This window comes from Babylonia areolata, chromosome 24 (assembly GCF_041734735.1).
Source record: "Babylonia areolata isolate BAREFJ2019XMU chromosome 24, ASM4173473v1, whole genome shotgun sequence".
NCBI lineage: Eukaryota > Metazoa > Mollusca > Gastropoda > Neogastropoda > Buccinidae > Babylonia > Babylonia areolata.
In genome coordinates this window covers 44,586,411-44,601,509 of record NC_134899.1, presented here as the reverse complement: position 1 = coordinate 44,601,509, position 15,099 = coordinate 44,586,411, and the positions used below count along the sequence as shown (strand labels likewise).

The window sequence follows — 15,099 nt, the reverse complement described above, 5'->3', positions numbered from 1 at the left end:
GGAAACTGAGTCACGCTTGATGGGGTCATTTCAGGCATCGTCAGATTCACCACAGCCTACAGCAAAGACAGTCAAGGGGGCACCACCCTCACCACCCCAGCAGACAGCAGTTTTCAGGCTGAACCTGACCTCAGCGGAACCAAAACCTTCCAGCCTGATGTCAAGGACGGTGAGACCTTGACCTTCTGGGTGCGCGCCTATGACGTGCGCGACGAGTATGTGGAGGAGGCTGTGACGGTGCATGTAGACAGCTCGCCGCCCGTCATTCGCAACCTGTGGTTAACAAAAGATCATCACGTTAACATCAGCGTGCACGGCATGGAAGAACTGAACGAGATGATGTAAGATCTTATTTTTCTCTTTGTTTTAATTCTCGTGTTGCTGATTAAGAGGGAAATCATTGCTCTGATGAAAGGAAAGCACCATTTGCAAATGATACCCAAGGAACGGAATGCATGTTGTGTAGAACACACTGGAGTGAAGACACTGGAGAAGACACAGAACTGTATAGAACGAAAAAAATGTTATATTCAGGAATGATAATAACAGCTGTTATTGTAGAGCAACATCTCTTTTTTATGTTTGGAACATTACTTTTGTAGTCTGGAAATTTTTCTGCTTTCTGAGATATCAGTTGACGTGGCCTATTGCAGTCTGGAATATCCATATGATGATGATGATGATGGTGACGGTGATGATGATGATGATGGTGATTATGGTGACGTGGATGCTGCTGCTGCTGATGATGATGGTGATGGTGATGAAAATGATGATAATGATGATGACGGTGAGGGTGATGACGCAACTGACGTACCACAGGATAGAGTGGGAGGCCTATGATGAGCACAGCGGGCTGAAGACAGTGACGTGGCGTGTGTACGATGACTTCAGTGGGGCCGACGTTCTGCACGGCATCGCTGCCGTCACTCCGCAGGGAAACACACAGGTCAGACCCTGTCCTCTTTGTCCGTCCGTCCGTCCGTCCGTATGTCTGTTCGTGAATTTGTCTGTCTATCCGTCTGTTTGTCTGTCTGTATGCATGTCTGTCTGTCTGTCTGTCTGTCTGTCTGTCTGTCTGTCTGTCTCTCTCTCTCTCTCTCTCTCTCTCTCTCTCTCTCTCTCTCTCACCCCTCTTCTTTTCGTGTACTGATGAGCACATGGTTACTTAACGAGGCTCATTTTTATTCTTATTTTATTTCAAGCATCTACAATGAGTGTGTATTGTATATTCCTTATGCATTTACTTATCAGTGCATTTTATTCTATATCTCAATTTTCCTTTTGCTTCAATGATCCATACATACCTATGGTGGGCTCTCAAGGCCTGACCGTCGCGTTGGGATTATCCGTGGCTCAGGTATCTGGTCTTTTTTTCTTCCACATTTAACCAGATGTGGTGTGGCGTGTGTGGAATAGCCCGCATGTTCCGGCACCTCCACGAAACTGAAACTGTTCCAGACTCTGGCAGAGTGCCAGTCCACCTACGGCTCTTACCCGCGGGGCCCCAACTGTTACTGCACCGGAGCGGCCGGCTGTTTCCACCGCCACTTCCAGGTGTCGCCCGCCGTCATCAACAGCAACAGCAACAGCCACGGCGGCATCTTCCACGACAAGAACACTGCCACCCACGACCACGACTATTACCTGGAGGTGCAGGTGTTCAACCACGCCAACCTCTCCACCACGCTGCGAAAGCAGGTCAGTGACAGGGGAAGGTGGGTACCACGTCAGTTCTGACCCCCCCTCCCCCGGCCCCCTCACCCCCGGGCAATTTTGGTGTCAGTGGACTGACTAGAGTGTTGAGCGTTGTGGCTGTTCCCCGCACCAGGTCAGTGCACGGGTCTGTAAAAGGATGGAGGAACCCAGAACACGCCTTTCAGCATAGTGCGCTGTGGTCTTTGGGAAAAGCACTTTACTGCGATTTTCCTCAGTGTGCCGACTGATTGGGAAAGTTGAAACGGTGGAAGAAGATTGTGCCCCTCCTTCCCTATACCATGCCCTGGACATAACGGATGTGAATTAATTGCCCCAACCGCTGTAAAAGGATATGGCACCTTCAACCTTTTTTCTTGTTGTTGTTTTGTTTGTTTTTTTGTGTGTGGGTTTGTTGGGGTTTTTTTTTGGGGGGGGGGGGGTTGGGGTGGGGGGTGGGGGTGGGGGCTGGGTTGTTATTGTATCGGACTGCATTGTTTTGTATTATATAGTCCCATCAACGCCATATTTTAAATGATATTTTCTTATTTGGGAGCCCTGTATCTAACACAGTGTGGCACTGGGAGCCCTGTATCTAACACAGTGTGACACTGAGAGCCCTGTATCTAACAGTCTGGTACAGGGAGTCCTGTATCTAACACAGTGTGGCACTGAGAGCCCTGTATCTAACAGTCTGGTACAGGGAGTCCTGTATCTAACACAGTGTGACACTGGGAGCCCTGTATCTGACACAGTGTGACACTGAGAGCCCTGTATCTAACAGTCTGGTACAGGGAGTCCTGTATCTAACACAGTGTGGCACTGAGAGCCCTGTATCTAACAGTCTGGTACAGGGAGTCCTGTATCTAACACAGTGTGACACTGGGAGTCCTGTATCTAACACAGTGTGGCACTGAGAGTCCTGTATCTAACAGTCTGGTACAGGGAGCCCTGTATCTATTATCCAACAGTCTGGTACAGGGAGTCCTGTATCTAACACAGTGTGGCACTGAGAGCCCTGTATCTAACAGTCTGGTACAGGGAGCCCTGTATCTAACACAGTGTGGTTTGGAAGCCCTGCATCTAACAAAGTCTAGCACTGGGAGCCCTGTATCTAACATAGTCTGACACAGGGAGCCCTGCATCTAACACAGTCTGACACACGGAGCCCTGTATCTAACACAGTTTGCTGTCGGCAGATCACGGTGGACCTGAGTCCCCCTGAGGTGGGTGCGGTGCACGACGGGATGGCTGGGTCACGTGAGGTGGACTACCAATCAGAACGCGAGCTGCACGCGCACTGGTGGGGGTTCTTTGACAGGGAGAGCGGGGTGCAGTTCTACCAGGTGGCCTTTGACAGCCAGTGTCTGGACAGTGCTGTGTTTGGCCACAACACTCAAGATGCCAGGGTGACTCATTGTTGTTGTCTTCTCTGTCTCTCTGTCTCTGTCTCTCTCTCTCTCTCTCTCTCTCTCTGTCTGTCTGTCTCTGTCTCTGTCTCTTTCTCTCTCTGTCTCTGTCTCTCTGTCTGTCTCTGTCTCTGTCTCTCTCTCTCTCTCCCCTTGCACAGAAAGTTCCTTCCAGTTCAAACTCATTTCTGACAATACCTTTCACATGAAAACACATTCACGCATATAAAAGAAACCAGAATACACTGTGAAATTACAATCTTATACACTGAAAATCAAATACGGATTCCTATATTACTTACAAATATACAAACACACATACATTCATATCATTATGTACATGAACACGTACATGTATACACACATACATTGATTTCGTACTTGTCGTTTGACCTCGATTCTGAAGATATCAGATATAGTCCTTGTCCTCATCTTCTGTAGATGATGGTCTTGTTTCCGTCGCTATGTTTGGCCACAATACACGTCGTTCTGTTTGTGTTTCGTTGTTGGTGTTGTCGTTGCTGTTTTCATTGTTATTGTTTTGGCAACGACACAGAGTATACCAAGGTAATGTCCATATTGTGTTTGTTCTGGTTTCTTGTTGTTATTGTTGTTTTCGTTGTTATTGTTTGGCCATAACACTCATGACGTCAAGGTAACTTCACTGTTCATGTTATGTTGCTTTTCCCAAGTTATACGTAATTCTTGTTGTTTTCATTGATGTTGTGTATGAATCGATACTCCTGGTTCATCAGCTGGAGATTGTAGAAGTTGTGTTTTCTTTGTGCTGCTGTTTTTCGTGATTTTGTTTTTTTTATATTAGTGATAAAAAAAAATCAAATTACCTGATTGGGTCAGTTCAATACGAGTGTGTGTGGACATGCAAGAAAAGGAGTTTGCGTTTGGCATGTGTATATGGGTGGGTCTGTACATTCAGTATAGTATTGATAAATAAACAAATGAATAAATGAATGAATATATAAATGTTCACATGGATCCAGGTCAAGCTGACGTACAACACCTTTGCGTCCTGGGAGGCCCCGAGTGAAGGGATGTATTACGTCACAGTGGTGGCCTTCAACCGTGCCCTGGAGATGAGCAGACCGGTGTGTTCTGACGGGGTACGGGTGGATTCCACCCGGCCCTCCCTGTCCCGGGTGTATGTGGGCGGGGCACGGGTGGTGGGGGGCGTGTTCCGTGAGGGACAGGAGGAGGGGGGCGACGCTTCGCTGTGGCTCCTGGACACTGACCGTACACGGCGTGTGGTGGACAGCCCTGACAACGCCTGTCTGTGAGTCTGTGTGTGTGTGTGTGTGTGTGTGTGTGTGTGTGTGTGTGTGTGTGTGCGTCTGCGTGTGTGTGTGTGTGTGCGTCTGCGTGTGTGTGTGTGTGTGTGTGTGTGTGTGTGTGTGTGTGTGTTTCAATTTGGATGGTTTGAATTGTTTGTTAATTGTTTTGCTGTTTGTTTCCCTAAACTCTCTTTCTTTTAATCATAGTTGTTTTTTTCTGTCACTTGTTCTCTGCCCTTCTTTCTCATCAATGGGTTTATAGCGCACTGAACGCTAACACTAATGATTAAAAGCAGTCATAGTAAGTGTAGCAGAGCATGTGAAAAAGTGAATGTCTTTTACTACAAGTAGCATGTCAAACATTGAATACAGTCTATGACATGTCGACAGTAAGTTGCCGACGAAGTTCTTGGTTTAATTTAGATCTGCCCTTGCCACTATCACATTTATTCTGTCATCTTTCATCAGAGGACCATTTCTGACGTTTCAGAGCGTCCGCCACAGATGATGTAGCTGCGGAGGTGTACGCAGAGAGCGCAGTCACGTCACCAGTGCCTGGAGTAGAGGCTTGTGCCCATGGTGCCCTGAACATATCCTTCATTTCCTCCTTCTACCTGGCACCTGGACATCATGTAAGACATTCTTTGTTCCTTCTACCGAGCACCTGAACATCATGTAAGACATCCTTTGTTCCTTCTACCTGTCAGACATCCTTTGTTCCTTCTACCTGTCACCTGAACATCATGTAAGACATCCTTTGTTCCTTCTACCTGTCAGACATCCTTTGTTCCTTCTACCTGTCAGACATCCTTTGTTCCTTCTACCTGTCAGACATCCTTTGTTCCTTCTACCTGTCACCTGAACATCATGTAAGACATCCTTTGTTCCTTCTACCTGTCACCTGAACATCATGTAAGACATCCTTTGTTCCTTCTACCGAGCACCTGAACATTATGTAAGACATCCTTTGTTCCTTCTACCTGTCAGACATCCTTTGTTCCTTCTACCTGTCAGACATCCTTTGTTCCTTCTACCTAGCTCCTGAACATCATGTAAGACATTCTTTGTTCCTTCTACCTAGCACCTGAACATTATGTAAGACATCTTTTGTTCCTTCTACCTAGCTCCTGAACATCATGTAAGACATCTTTTGTTCCTTCTACCTGGCACCTGAACATCATTAAGACATTCTTTGTTCCTTCTACCTGGCTCCTGAACATCATATAAGGCATTCTTTGTTCCTTCTACCTGGCTCCTGAACATCATGTAAGACATTCTTTGTTCCATCTACCTAGCACCTGAACATCATGTAAGACATCTTTTGTTCCTTCTACCTGGCACCTGAACATTATGTAAGACATTCTTTGTTCCTTCTACCTGTCAGACATCCTTTGTTCCTTCTACCTGGCACCTGAACATCATGCAAGACATTCTTTGTTCCTTCTACCTGTCAGACATCCTTTGTTCCTTCTACCTGTCAGACATCCTTTGTTCCTTCTACCTGGCACCTGAACATCATGTAAGACATTCTTTGTTCCTTCTACCTAGCACATGTCAATTATGGAAGACATCCTTTGTTCCTTCTACCTGGAACCTGAACATCATGCAAGAAATCCTTTGTTCGTTTACCTGAACATCATGTCAGACATCCTTTGTTCCTTTTACCTGAACATCACGTAAGACATCCTTTGTTCCTTCTGCCAGGCACCTGAATATCATTAAGACGTTCTCTGTTGCTTCCACCTGACTCATGGCTATGATGTGAGACATCCCTTATCTCCTCTCTCCACCTGATTTCTGGCCATTGTGTAAGATTCAACTTTCCTTCCTTTACCTTCTGTCGTAAGTTTATGCTTTGAATTTGAAACGCTTTCATTAGTTTTATGTGACGAGTCGACGATGAGTTGATGTTGTATATCTTCTTTTTTTCTCCATTGACAAAAACACTCCCTGATGTTACTGTTACTGATGTTAGTCCTGTATGTGTTACCGCACCAAAACGAAACTACCTCTCCATTTCTTTTGCAGTTATTCTTGAACTGGAGTGGAAGTGACGCGGAGAGTGGTATCCATGACTACGAGGTCGGCCTTGCAACGACCCCGGACACAGAAGTGGCGGACATCTCGGCATTCAGGAGTACCCATCAGCGCAGCTTCTACCGTCAGCACCACCCTGGACTGCAAGAAGGGACGCCTTTCTTCATTCTGCTGAGGGCTACTAACAGGGCTGGACTTCGTGCTGTGTTGGTGTGTGTGTGTGTGTGTGTGTGTGTGTGTGTTTGTGTGTGTGTGTGTGTGTGTGTGTGTGTGTGTGTTGGTGTGTGTGTGTGTTGGTGTGTGTGTTCGTATGTGTGCATACAGAACGTTGAGACATATTTGAATATCTTCTTTTTCTTTATTGTTTTCATATATTTACGTACGGTTTGATCATTTCATGAAGTGTGTGCTTGAAATATTTTATCATAAAGAAAACCAAAACTTTTACCAATTGTAGTTTGCATATCATTTTGTGAAAGCGACAGAAGAAGAGGCAGGTAGAGGAAAGAGTTGGATGACGGATGGAGGAAATGCCACCTGCAGGGTCCCCATGGCTCCCACATGTCTGTGCCAGATCGGGGATTGGGCTGGGATGAGACTGTCATTACATGCCGAACATTCTGTAATGCTGCTCACCTCCTAAACATGTATCACTCCATTGGGTCACTGTCCATTTCTCATTCTGTCGCGTCACGTCAGCGAGCCATATCTTCTCCCATGTTGCAGCCACTGGGCCCTGTCACTCTGGTTCGAACCCCTCCATCTTACTCCGGCAGTGTGACGTTGACCTTGACCTCTGATGCCTTGCTGGTGACCTGGGACAATGCCCTCTTCACAGACGTGGATCCCTACCATCTGCAGTTCAGTGTGGCCCTGGGTGAGTAGACGCTGTGCAACACGCACCACACTGTGTGGACACAGACGACACAGACATAGATGGCGGACAGCTTAGTGTTTGTGGTACAGAGAGAATGCAGTAGACAGCGATGTCAGAACAGAGATCGCAAATGACTAGCACCCAGACCTCCTATCCACGTGTAGCGGAGTGAAGAGAAACAAAGTGCAGGTCCTGTCCCACCTTGCCCCAGGAAGCCTGGCTTCTTGATTGGGAGTCCTGTCTTCTGGGTCACCCTCCATGCCTCACTGCCGTGCACGTGGGTGTGGTGGGAGGGAGGCGCTGTGGTGGAATCGGTCAGGCAATGGACTTCTGATCCAGTGTTCATCAGTGATCAGGGTTCGAGGGCCCGTGTCGATATCCTGTTGTATCCATGGGAAAGTCAGTCCTGACTAAGCGCGTTGGGTTACGCTGCGTAATGTGGTGTAGTGTATATGGATTTGCCCGAACGCAGTGACGCCTCTTTGAGAAACTGAAACTGAAACTCATTGGGGAAGGCACTTTACTCAAATGTTCCACCCAGGTGTGAATGGTCACCTGACTGGTCTGGGGGTGGTTAAAACAGCGAAAGGAGAGGATTGGGTCCTCATTCCCTCCCTGTACCCAGCACTTGACACAGTCCATGTGGATTCACTGCCCCAATGGCCATAAAAGGCTGTGGGACTTTTATCTTTTTACCTCCAACAGATGTGATGGCAGCACACTGTCTCTGTCTTTATGCCTCTCCGTTTGTATGGTTTTGTGTCTGTCTCAGTTTGTCTTGTCCAAATTGTCTCTTGGTCTTTGTCTTTATCTATGTCCGTCTCTGATTCTTCCTTTCTCTGTGTGTCTCTGTCTCTCCCTCTCTCTTTGGCTCTGTCTCTCTGTCTGTCTCTCGTTCTCTTTAGCTTTGTGTTTTGTGTTTCTTTCTCTGTCTCTGTCTGTCTCTCACTCTCTCGCTTTGTCACTGTCTGCCTCTGTGCCAGACTATCTGTATCTGTCTCTCTCTGTCTCTCTGTCCGTTTCTGTCTCTGTCTCTGCCTCTCTCTCTCTCTCTCTGCGTGTCTCTCTCCGTACTTGAACACTTATCTTCTATGTAAGTGACGATGTCAAAGTAAAACCCCTGCTCATTTCCGAGCAGAGGAGGAGACGGGAGGCAGCGTCGTCCACCCCCACACCTCCCCCTCCACCTCCACCCCTTGTGCCTCCACCACTCCCCCCTCCTGCGCTCCCTTCCCCCTCCCCTCCCTCCACTGGGGCCTGCACCAGCACCACGTCTACCGCGCCAAGGTCAAGGTCACCAACGTTGTGGGCCTTGACCTTCAGCTGACCTCTGACCCCTACGTGCATGACACGCGCCTGGCTTCTGAAGGGAGGGTGTACGAGGTGGTGGCGGAGGAGGAGGAGATGGTTCTGGGGCTTCAGGTGTGTGTGTGTCTGTGCGCGCGCGTGTGTGTGTGGGTGTGTATATGTTTGCATGACTGTGTATGTGTGTGTCCAAAGACAGGAAACCAGAAAACAAGCAGAACTCAAAAAAAGCAAGGAGTTAAACAACTAAAAACAAACAAAAATAAAATTAATGTTTAAAAAAGCAAGGGTGGGGCGGGGGTTATTGTGTGTGGTTTTGTTATACGTATTAGGTGTCGCTTTTGTTGGTGTTGTGGGCACCTTGTCTGCAGTGATTATGCAAGTCATTGAACCGCTGTCACTTCACTGAGATACGACAGAGCTTTCATGTCAGGGTGTCAGTCAGCACTGTGTATTTGGTCTTCTTCCTCTTGGGATTGAGTTACTATTGTTCAAACCAGTTACAACTTTGATAAGTGCGTAAATTGTGTGTGTGTGTGTGTGTGTGTGTGTGTGTGTGTGTGTGTGTGTGTGTGTGTGTGTGTCTGTGTGTGTGTGTGTGTCAGTGTGTTCTCACTGTGTGTGTGTGTGTGTGTCTGTGTGTTCACGGTGTGTGTGTGTGTGTGTGTGTGTATGTGTGTGTGTGTGTTCACCATGTGTATGTGTTCATTGTGTGTGACAGAGGGGGGAAGACGCGGACTACCAGCTGAGCACCTCCAGCCTGAAGGCAGAGTGGACAGGTTTTGAGGCCACCACCCCCCACCTCACCTACACCCTGGGGCTGGGCACCCAGCCAGGGACCGATGACGTCAGCCCCTTTGTGGGGGTGGGGAAGGACAAGGATCACGTGTTCACAGCTCTCAGTCTTCAGCTGGACACTGTGAGTGCTCTGCTCTTGATGCTTCCTTCACTCTGCGTGTTGTGTGAAGGACCCTGAATGGGTGCTAGGCTTCCCGCAAAAAGGGACAGAGGTTATGCATGTTGTGTGAAGGGCCCTCGATGGGTGCTTGGGAAAGGGACAGAGGTTATGCAAATTAGAGAGAGAGGATGGGAGGAGGGGGTATACTAGGTATTGGCAGAAGAAGCAGAGAGGGGGCCAGGGGGGGCATGAGGGGGGTACTATTTCTCACACTTCCTTCACTGTGTATGCTGTGTGAAGGCCCTTTGACGGGTGCTAGGTAGCCAACAAGGGACGGTGGTCATGCGAGTTAGAGAGAGAGACAAGGGGGCAGGGTGCGGTACAGACCGGGTGTTCTAGATAATGGCAGAAGAGAGAGAGAGACAGAGATGTGGGGGCGGAGGGGGGGTTGCTAGGTATTTCCAGGAGAGATGTGGGGTGTTGCTAGGTATTTGCGGGAGAGAGGGGGGGGGGGGCGGTATGTTTTGGTAACTGGCGAGAGAGAAAAAGACAGCCTTAGGATGAGTGGAAAAACTTATAGTGAAGATTTAGAATCGCACTGCCATACGATGGATCCCGTTTCAAATATTACACAGCCCCCATCTTTTTTGACCTGACGATTGACCCGCTTTACAAAGAGAAGCCATGGCTGAAAGACTAGTTACTAATCATACTGTTTCTTTCAATCACATGCAAGGGTCTATAAAGATAAGTCATACTGAGTGTGGTCCAATATCTCTTTGTTACTGTGACTCACAAATGAATGTCTGAAAATAAATGAATCATTGCCATACTAACTGCAATCACACGCCACATTGTTTCTGTGGCTCATTGTCTGTGCAATGAAGAAGCCATGCTGTGTACAGTCAAACATCAGTTTGTTTCTGTGTCTCACACGTGTTAAAGAGGAGTTACGTTGAGGGTAGTCAATATCAATCATTCTTCTGACTGACAGGTGAATGTCTGTTAATATCTAATGCCAAGATGTTCTTGTGACTCACAAGTGCTGGTTCTCGTCATTAACAACTTGTATCTGAAGTGAACAACAACTCTTTGCGTCAGCAGACCAGGCAGGGAAAGAATCCCATCAATTCGCGGATTAGTTGACCACTCTCTCTCTCTCTCTCTCTCTCTCTTCATGCTTTCTTTGTAATATTTCAACAAAAACTCACTTGTGTGAATGATGTGTGCACAGACATACTACGTCACCGTGGTGGCCACCACGTCAGCAGGAAACGTCACAGTCACGAGTGATGGCGTCACAGTCATTCAGGCGGACCACAGCGAGGCTGACATACTTGTGTTGGACGGACCCGGATGTAGCGCAATCACGGGTGAGATTCAGCTGTTCAGTATTCATTTCACTGCATTGTAAGCATGGATGACTCCATATGGATGTCATTACTTTGTGCCAGTGTTAAAGGCATCACTGGAAACGAAGCCTTTGATTACTTATTAAATCAAACAATGATATCGAAGAGATAACCACACACACACACACACACACACACACACACACACACACACACAAATCAACATATCCCCATCTTGCACTCGTTAGTAAAAGATGATTTTAGAAGATTTATTATATATTTTCTGTGAACTTAAATCACAGATTTATGCATAAAGTGCAACTTTTTGTCTTAAAAACAATATGTACGTTTGTGTACAACTGTTGCCCCTGAAGGTCGAAATGTTGCATTATGTATTCTCTTAAATGAACTTTGTGTGAGGAAATTTCCCAAGCTTGGAATCAGGATATGATGCATATTAATGACCAATGAAAGGTTTTACTAAGTATCAAAGAACAATTTTTGTTTTGTATTTACGTAAGAGTCTTTGAAACAATTGTTTGAACAGATACTGATCTACATTAGAACTTCTTGTCTTTGTGAATGATCTTTCTTCTTTTTTTTTAACATACTGATATTGTTCTTTCTTGTTGCGTTGCTTTTGTTGCATTACCGCTGTGTCTGTGTCTCCTTTTGCATCACATTGACAGTTGCTTGATTGTTGCTGTTGTGGTATCTATGTGTGGACGTGTTGCAGACGATCAGACCTGGTCGCCAGAGCATCATGAAGATGTGAGTATCGCACGTGCACGGTGAGCTCGCTCATCTCTAGAACGGGGCACTGTGCTGAGCAAGCTAAGGGTTAAAGTTAAAGGTCTCATAGCCTTTCACGACCAAAGGGGGAGTTAATTCATATTCACTGTGTCTGGGGTTTGACTTAGGAAGGCGGGTCCCAATCCTCTTCTTCCGCCATTTTTAAACTCCGCCGACCGAATTCAGATACCCATTCACAGCTGGGTTGAGTGAGGAAAATCGGAGTAAAGTGCCTTTCCCAAGCATACAACGCCATGCCGAAATAGGGCCTCTGACTTTGATAACTGGTGAACACCGGATCGGAACTCCAACACCAAACCAAATTTGCCATGGACCCCCCCACCGCCCTCTGTGCTCAGTAAAACCCTTTATCATTATCATTGTCATTATCATCTTGTTATTGATACCATCATTGCGTTGAATCAGTGACTGTGATATCATAGTTGCCAGTATTCGAGATGACATCATACGATTTCACCATCTTTGAATCAGTGAGCAGAATATTCTGAGAAGTCCAGGTCTGAGAAATTGATCGTTAACATAATTATGAGACCCCCAGAGAAAGTTGCTGACAAGAAGACTATCATGACATCTATCACAGATGTCTCACAAGTTGGTCATAGTCATCTGAGATGGGAAGATGGAAGAGAACCTGCTCAAAGCCACACCAGTATACCATTATGCACTAATGTGTGTGTGTTGTTTCGTGAAAGGCGTTTGGAGCTCACTATACGTTTGTTTGTGCAATATGAATACTTTCTCCTTATTCTTCTCATTCGTATTCTTATCCTAAATATTGTTGTTCTTCTTCTTCTTATCTTTACTACTCCTGCTACTGCTACTACTATCATCATCATCATCATTATTACTATTATCATTCTCATTATAGTAATAATAATGATAACGTACATTTATGTAGCGCCCTTTCTCTCTAAGAGCTCAGGGCGCTTTACATGAAAGAAAAATGTTACAAGTTACATAATTCATTCATGACCATTCTTTCTTAAAACCCCTCTCCCCCTCCCCCTACCACCGCCCCCCCCCCTCCACACACACACACACACACCCGCTCCCCCAGCCTCTACCCCCTCCCCTCCACACACACACACTCATCCTTTCCCACTCTTCATACATCCAAAGTGAGCTGACATAGGTGATGTTGGAGAACAAGGAAGCTGAGAGTGCTTATAGATAGGTTTTAAAAAGATGAGTGTTCAGTGATGAGCGAAAAGCAGAAACAGAATCAGATGCACGGATATGATGGGAAAGGTTGTTCCAGATGTGAGGAGAAACAAGGAAGAAAGAACGTTCACCATTGGTTCTTGTGTTGACACGAGGAAGTTTCAAAAGGTAACAGTCAGAGGAAGAGCGGGGATTTCTTGCGGGAGTGTAAGCACTGATAAGGCCAGAAAGATATGTAGGTCCCGCGGAGTTGAAAGCAGAATAGCAGAGACACGCAACTTTGTATTTAATTCTCGCTTCAGTGGGGAGCCAGTGTAGAGTGCGGAAGTGAGGAGAAATGTGATTAGTACGTGGGACTCTTAGAGTCAGACGGGCAGCATTGTTTTTGAAGTTTTTGAATTCGCTGAAGAAAATTATGAGGACAGCCTATGAGAAGAGAATTACCGTAGTCGATTCGTGACAGCACAAAAGCAGAAATAAAGAGTTTTAGTAGCTTCAACTGAAAAGTACTGACGGATAAAGTTGATGCGACGAAGTTCACAATTGACATTACAATTATCACAGTTATCTTCATCATTATTATGAATGCAGGTGGTGAGTGTGCCCTGTGAGGATGACGTCACATACCAGCTGTCCACGCGCTCCCTGTGGGCCCACTGGAACATGACGTCACAACAACGTCACCGCTACCCGGATGTCCTGTACAAAGTGCAGGTCTACGTGGCGGGCACAGGTGTGTCTGGTTTGGATGTCATTGTTGAACACACTGTTTGTGTCCGTTGTGGTTGTGGGTGTGGTTGTTGTTGTTGAAATCCTGTATCAGGTGTAGAATAAAACTGTAGGGACATGAAGGTCTAGTTCGGTTATCTGTTGAGCACATTGTTGTTTTTGTTCTTGTTGTTGTTCTTGTTCTTGTTCATACTGTTGTTGTCCTGTACTATAAAGGTGCAGACTAATGATGCTGGCACAAGTGGTTTTATTGAATCCATTGAACACAATAATGTGCTTGTTATTGCCGTTGTTGTTGTCGGCGTTGTCGCGAAAACATTGTAACCTCTTATAAAGAATGACACTGGCCTAAAGTTGAGCTCAGACTTAGGTACAAGATCTCATGTCAGCTTTCATGTAATCACTGGAACCGCAATAGTTCTGAGTTTTTAAACAAATATCTCCCTTCAAGGTCTCTCTGCTGGTCTGCTGATGATAGAATCTTTTGCTTTCCCAAATTCCACAGGGAGAACCAAGGCAGGGGAGGTTTTGGTGCAGATCTGGAAATCACTGCCTTTTTCAGTCCGTCACGGTCCCTATCTCACATATTTGTATTTGTTGTATTTGTATTTCTTTTTATCACAACAGATTTCTCTGTGCGAAATTCGGGCTGCTCTCCACAGGGAGAGCGCGTCGCTACACTACAGCGCCACCCATTTTTTTTTGTATTTTTTCCTGCGTGTAGTTTTTTTTATTTGTTTTTCCTATCGAAGTGGATTTTTCTACAGAATTTTGCCAGGAACAACCCTTTTGTTGCCGTGGGTTCTTTTACGTGCGCTAAATGCATGCTGCACACGGGACCTCGGTTTATCGTCTCATCCGAATGACTAGCGTCCAGACCACCACTCAAGGTCTAGTGGAGGGGGAGAAAATATCGGCGGCTGAACCGTGATTCGAACCAGCGCACTCAGATTCTCTGGCTTCCAAGGCGGACGCGTTACCTCCAGGCCATCACTCCACTACCTAAAAGCATTCCTTTTCAAGCACTCTCTACATGATAAAGGCAGTCTATTCCATGTCTGTATTAAATGGATAGACAACTGTTTCTCCCAGGTGTTGCTTGTGTGTGTGTGTGTGTTGTGTGTGTGTGTGTGTTGTGTGTGTGTGTGTGTGTGTGTGTGTGTGTGTGTGTGTGTTGTGTGTGTGCGTTTGCGTGTGTGTGTTGTGTGTGTGTGTGTGTGTGTGTGTGTGTGTGTGTGCAGACATGTGCAAGTATATTAACTGATTTAATGTATAACAAAATCTATTTTAAGTATAACAAAAGTTGCAAAAAACCTATTGGAGACTCCAGTGTTTTTCAGCATCATGTGACCTTTATATGGGTGTGCAGCAGTGTTTTTCAGCATCATGTGACCTTTATATGGGTGTGCAGCAGTGTTTTTCAGCATCATGTGATCTTTACATGGGTGTGCAGCAGTGTTTTTCAGCATCAAGTGATCTTTATATGGGTGTGCAACAGTGTTTTTCAGCATCAAGTGATCTTTATATGGGTGTGCAG

The 15,099-nt window shown here is 46.1% G+C and overlaps 1 protein-coding gene across 1 annotated transcript in view; it reads left to right on the top strand.

Annotated features, from left to right (window-relative positions):
* The window catches only part of LOC143298787 (uncharacterized), an 80,286-nt gene that overhangs the window by 29,946 nt on the left and 35,241 nt on the right, over window positions 1-15,099 (top strand). The window contains exons 15-27 of the mRNA XM_076611749.1: window positions 35-341; window positions 820-946; window positions 1,459-1,698; window positions 2,892-3,101; window positions 4,103-4,392; window positions 4,881-5,022; window positions 6,419-6,637; window positions 7,154-7,304; window positions 8,443-8,726; window positions 9,331-9,528; window positions 10,742-10,880; window positions 11,596-11,630; window positions 13,425-13,566. Of these exons, the coding sequence (XP_076467864.1) occupies window positions 35-341; window positions 820-946; window positions 1,459-1,698; window positions 2,892-3,101; window positions 4,103-4,392; window positions 4,881-5,022; window positions 6,419-6,637; window positions 7,154-7,304; window positions 8,443-8,726; window positions 9,331-9,528; window positions 10,742-10,880; window positions 11,596-11,630; window positions 13,425-13,566 (2,484 nt within the window). The remainder of the gene's footprint in view (window positions 1-34; window positions 342-819; window positions 947-1,458; window positions 1,699-2,891; window positions 3,102-4,102; window positions 4,393-4,880; window positions 5,023-6,418; window positions 6,638-7,153; window positions 7,305-8,442; window positions 8,727-9,330; window positions 9,529-10,741; window positions 10,881-11,595; window positions 11,631-13,424; window positions 13,567-15,099) is intronic.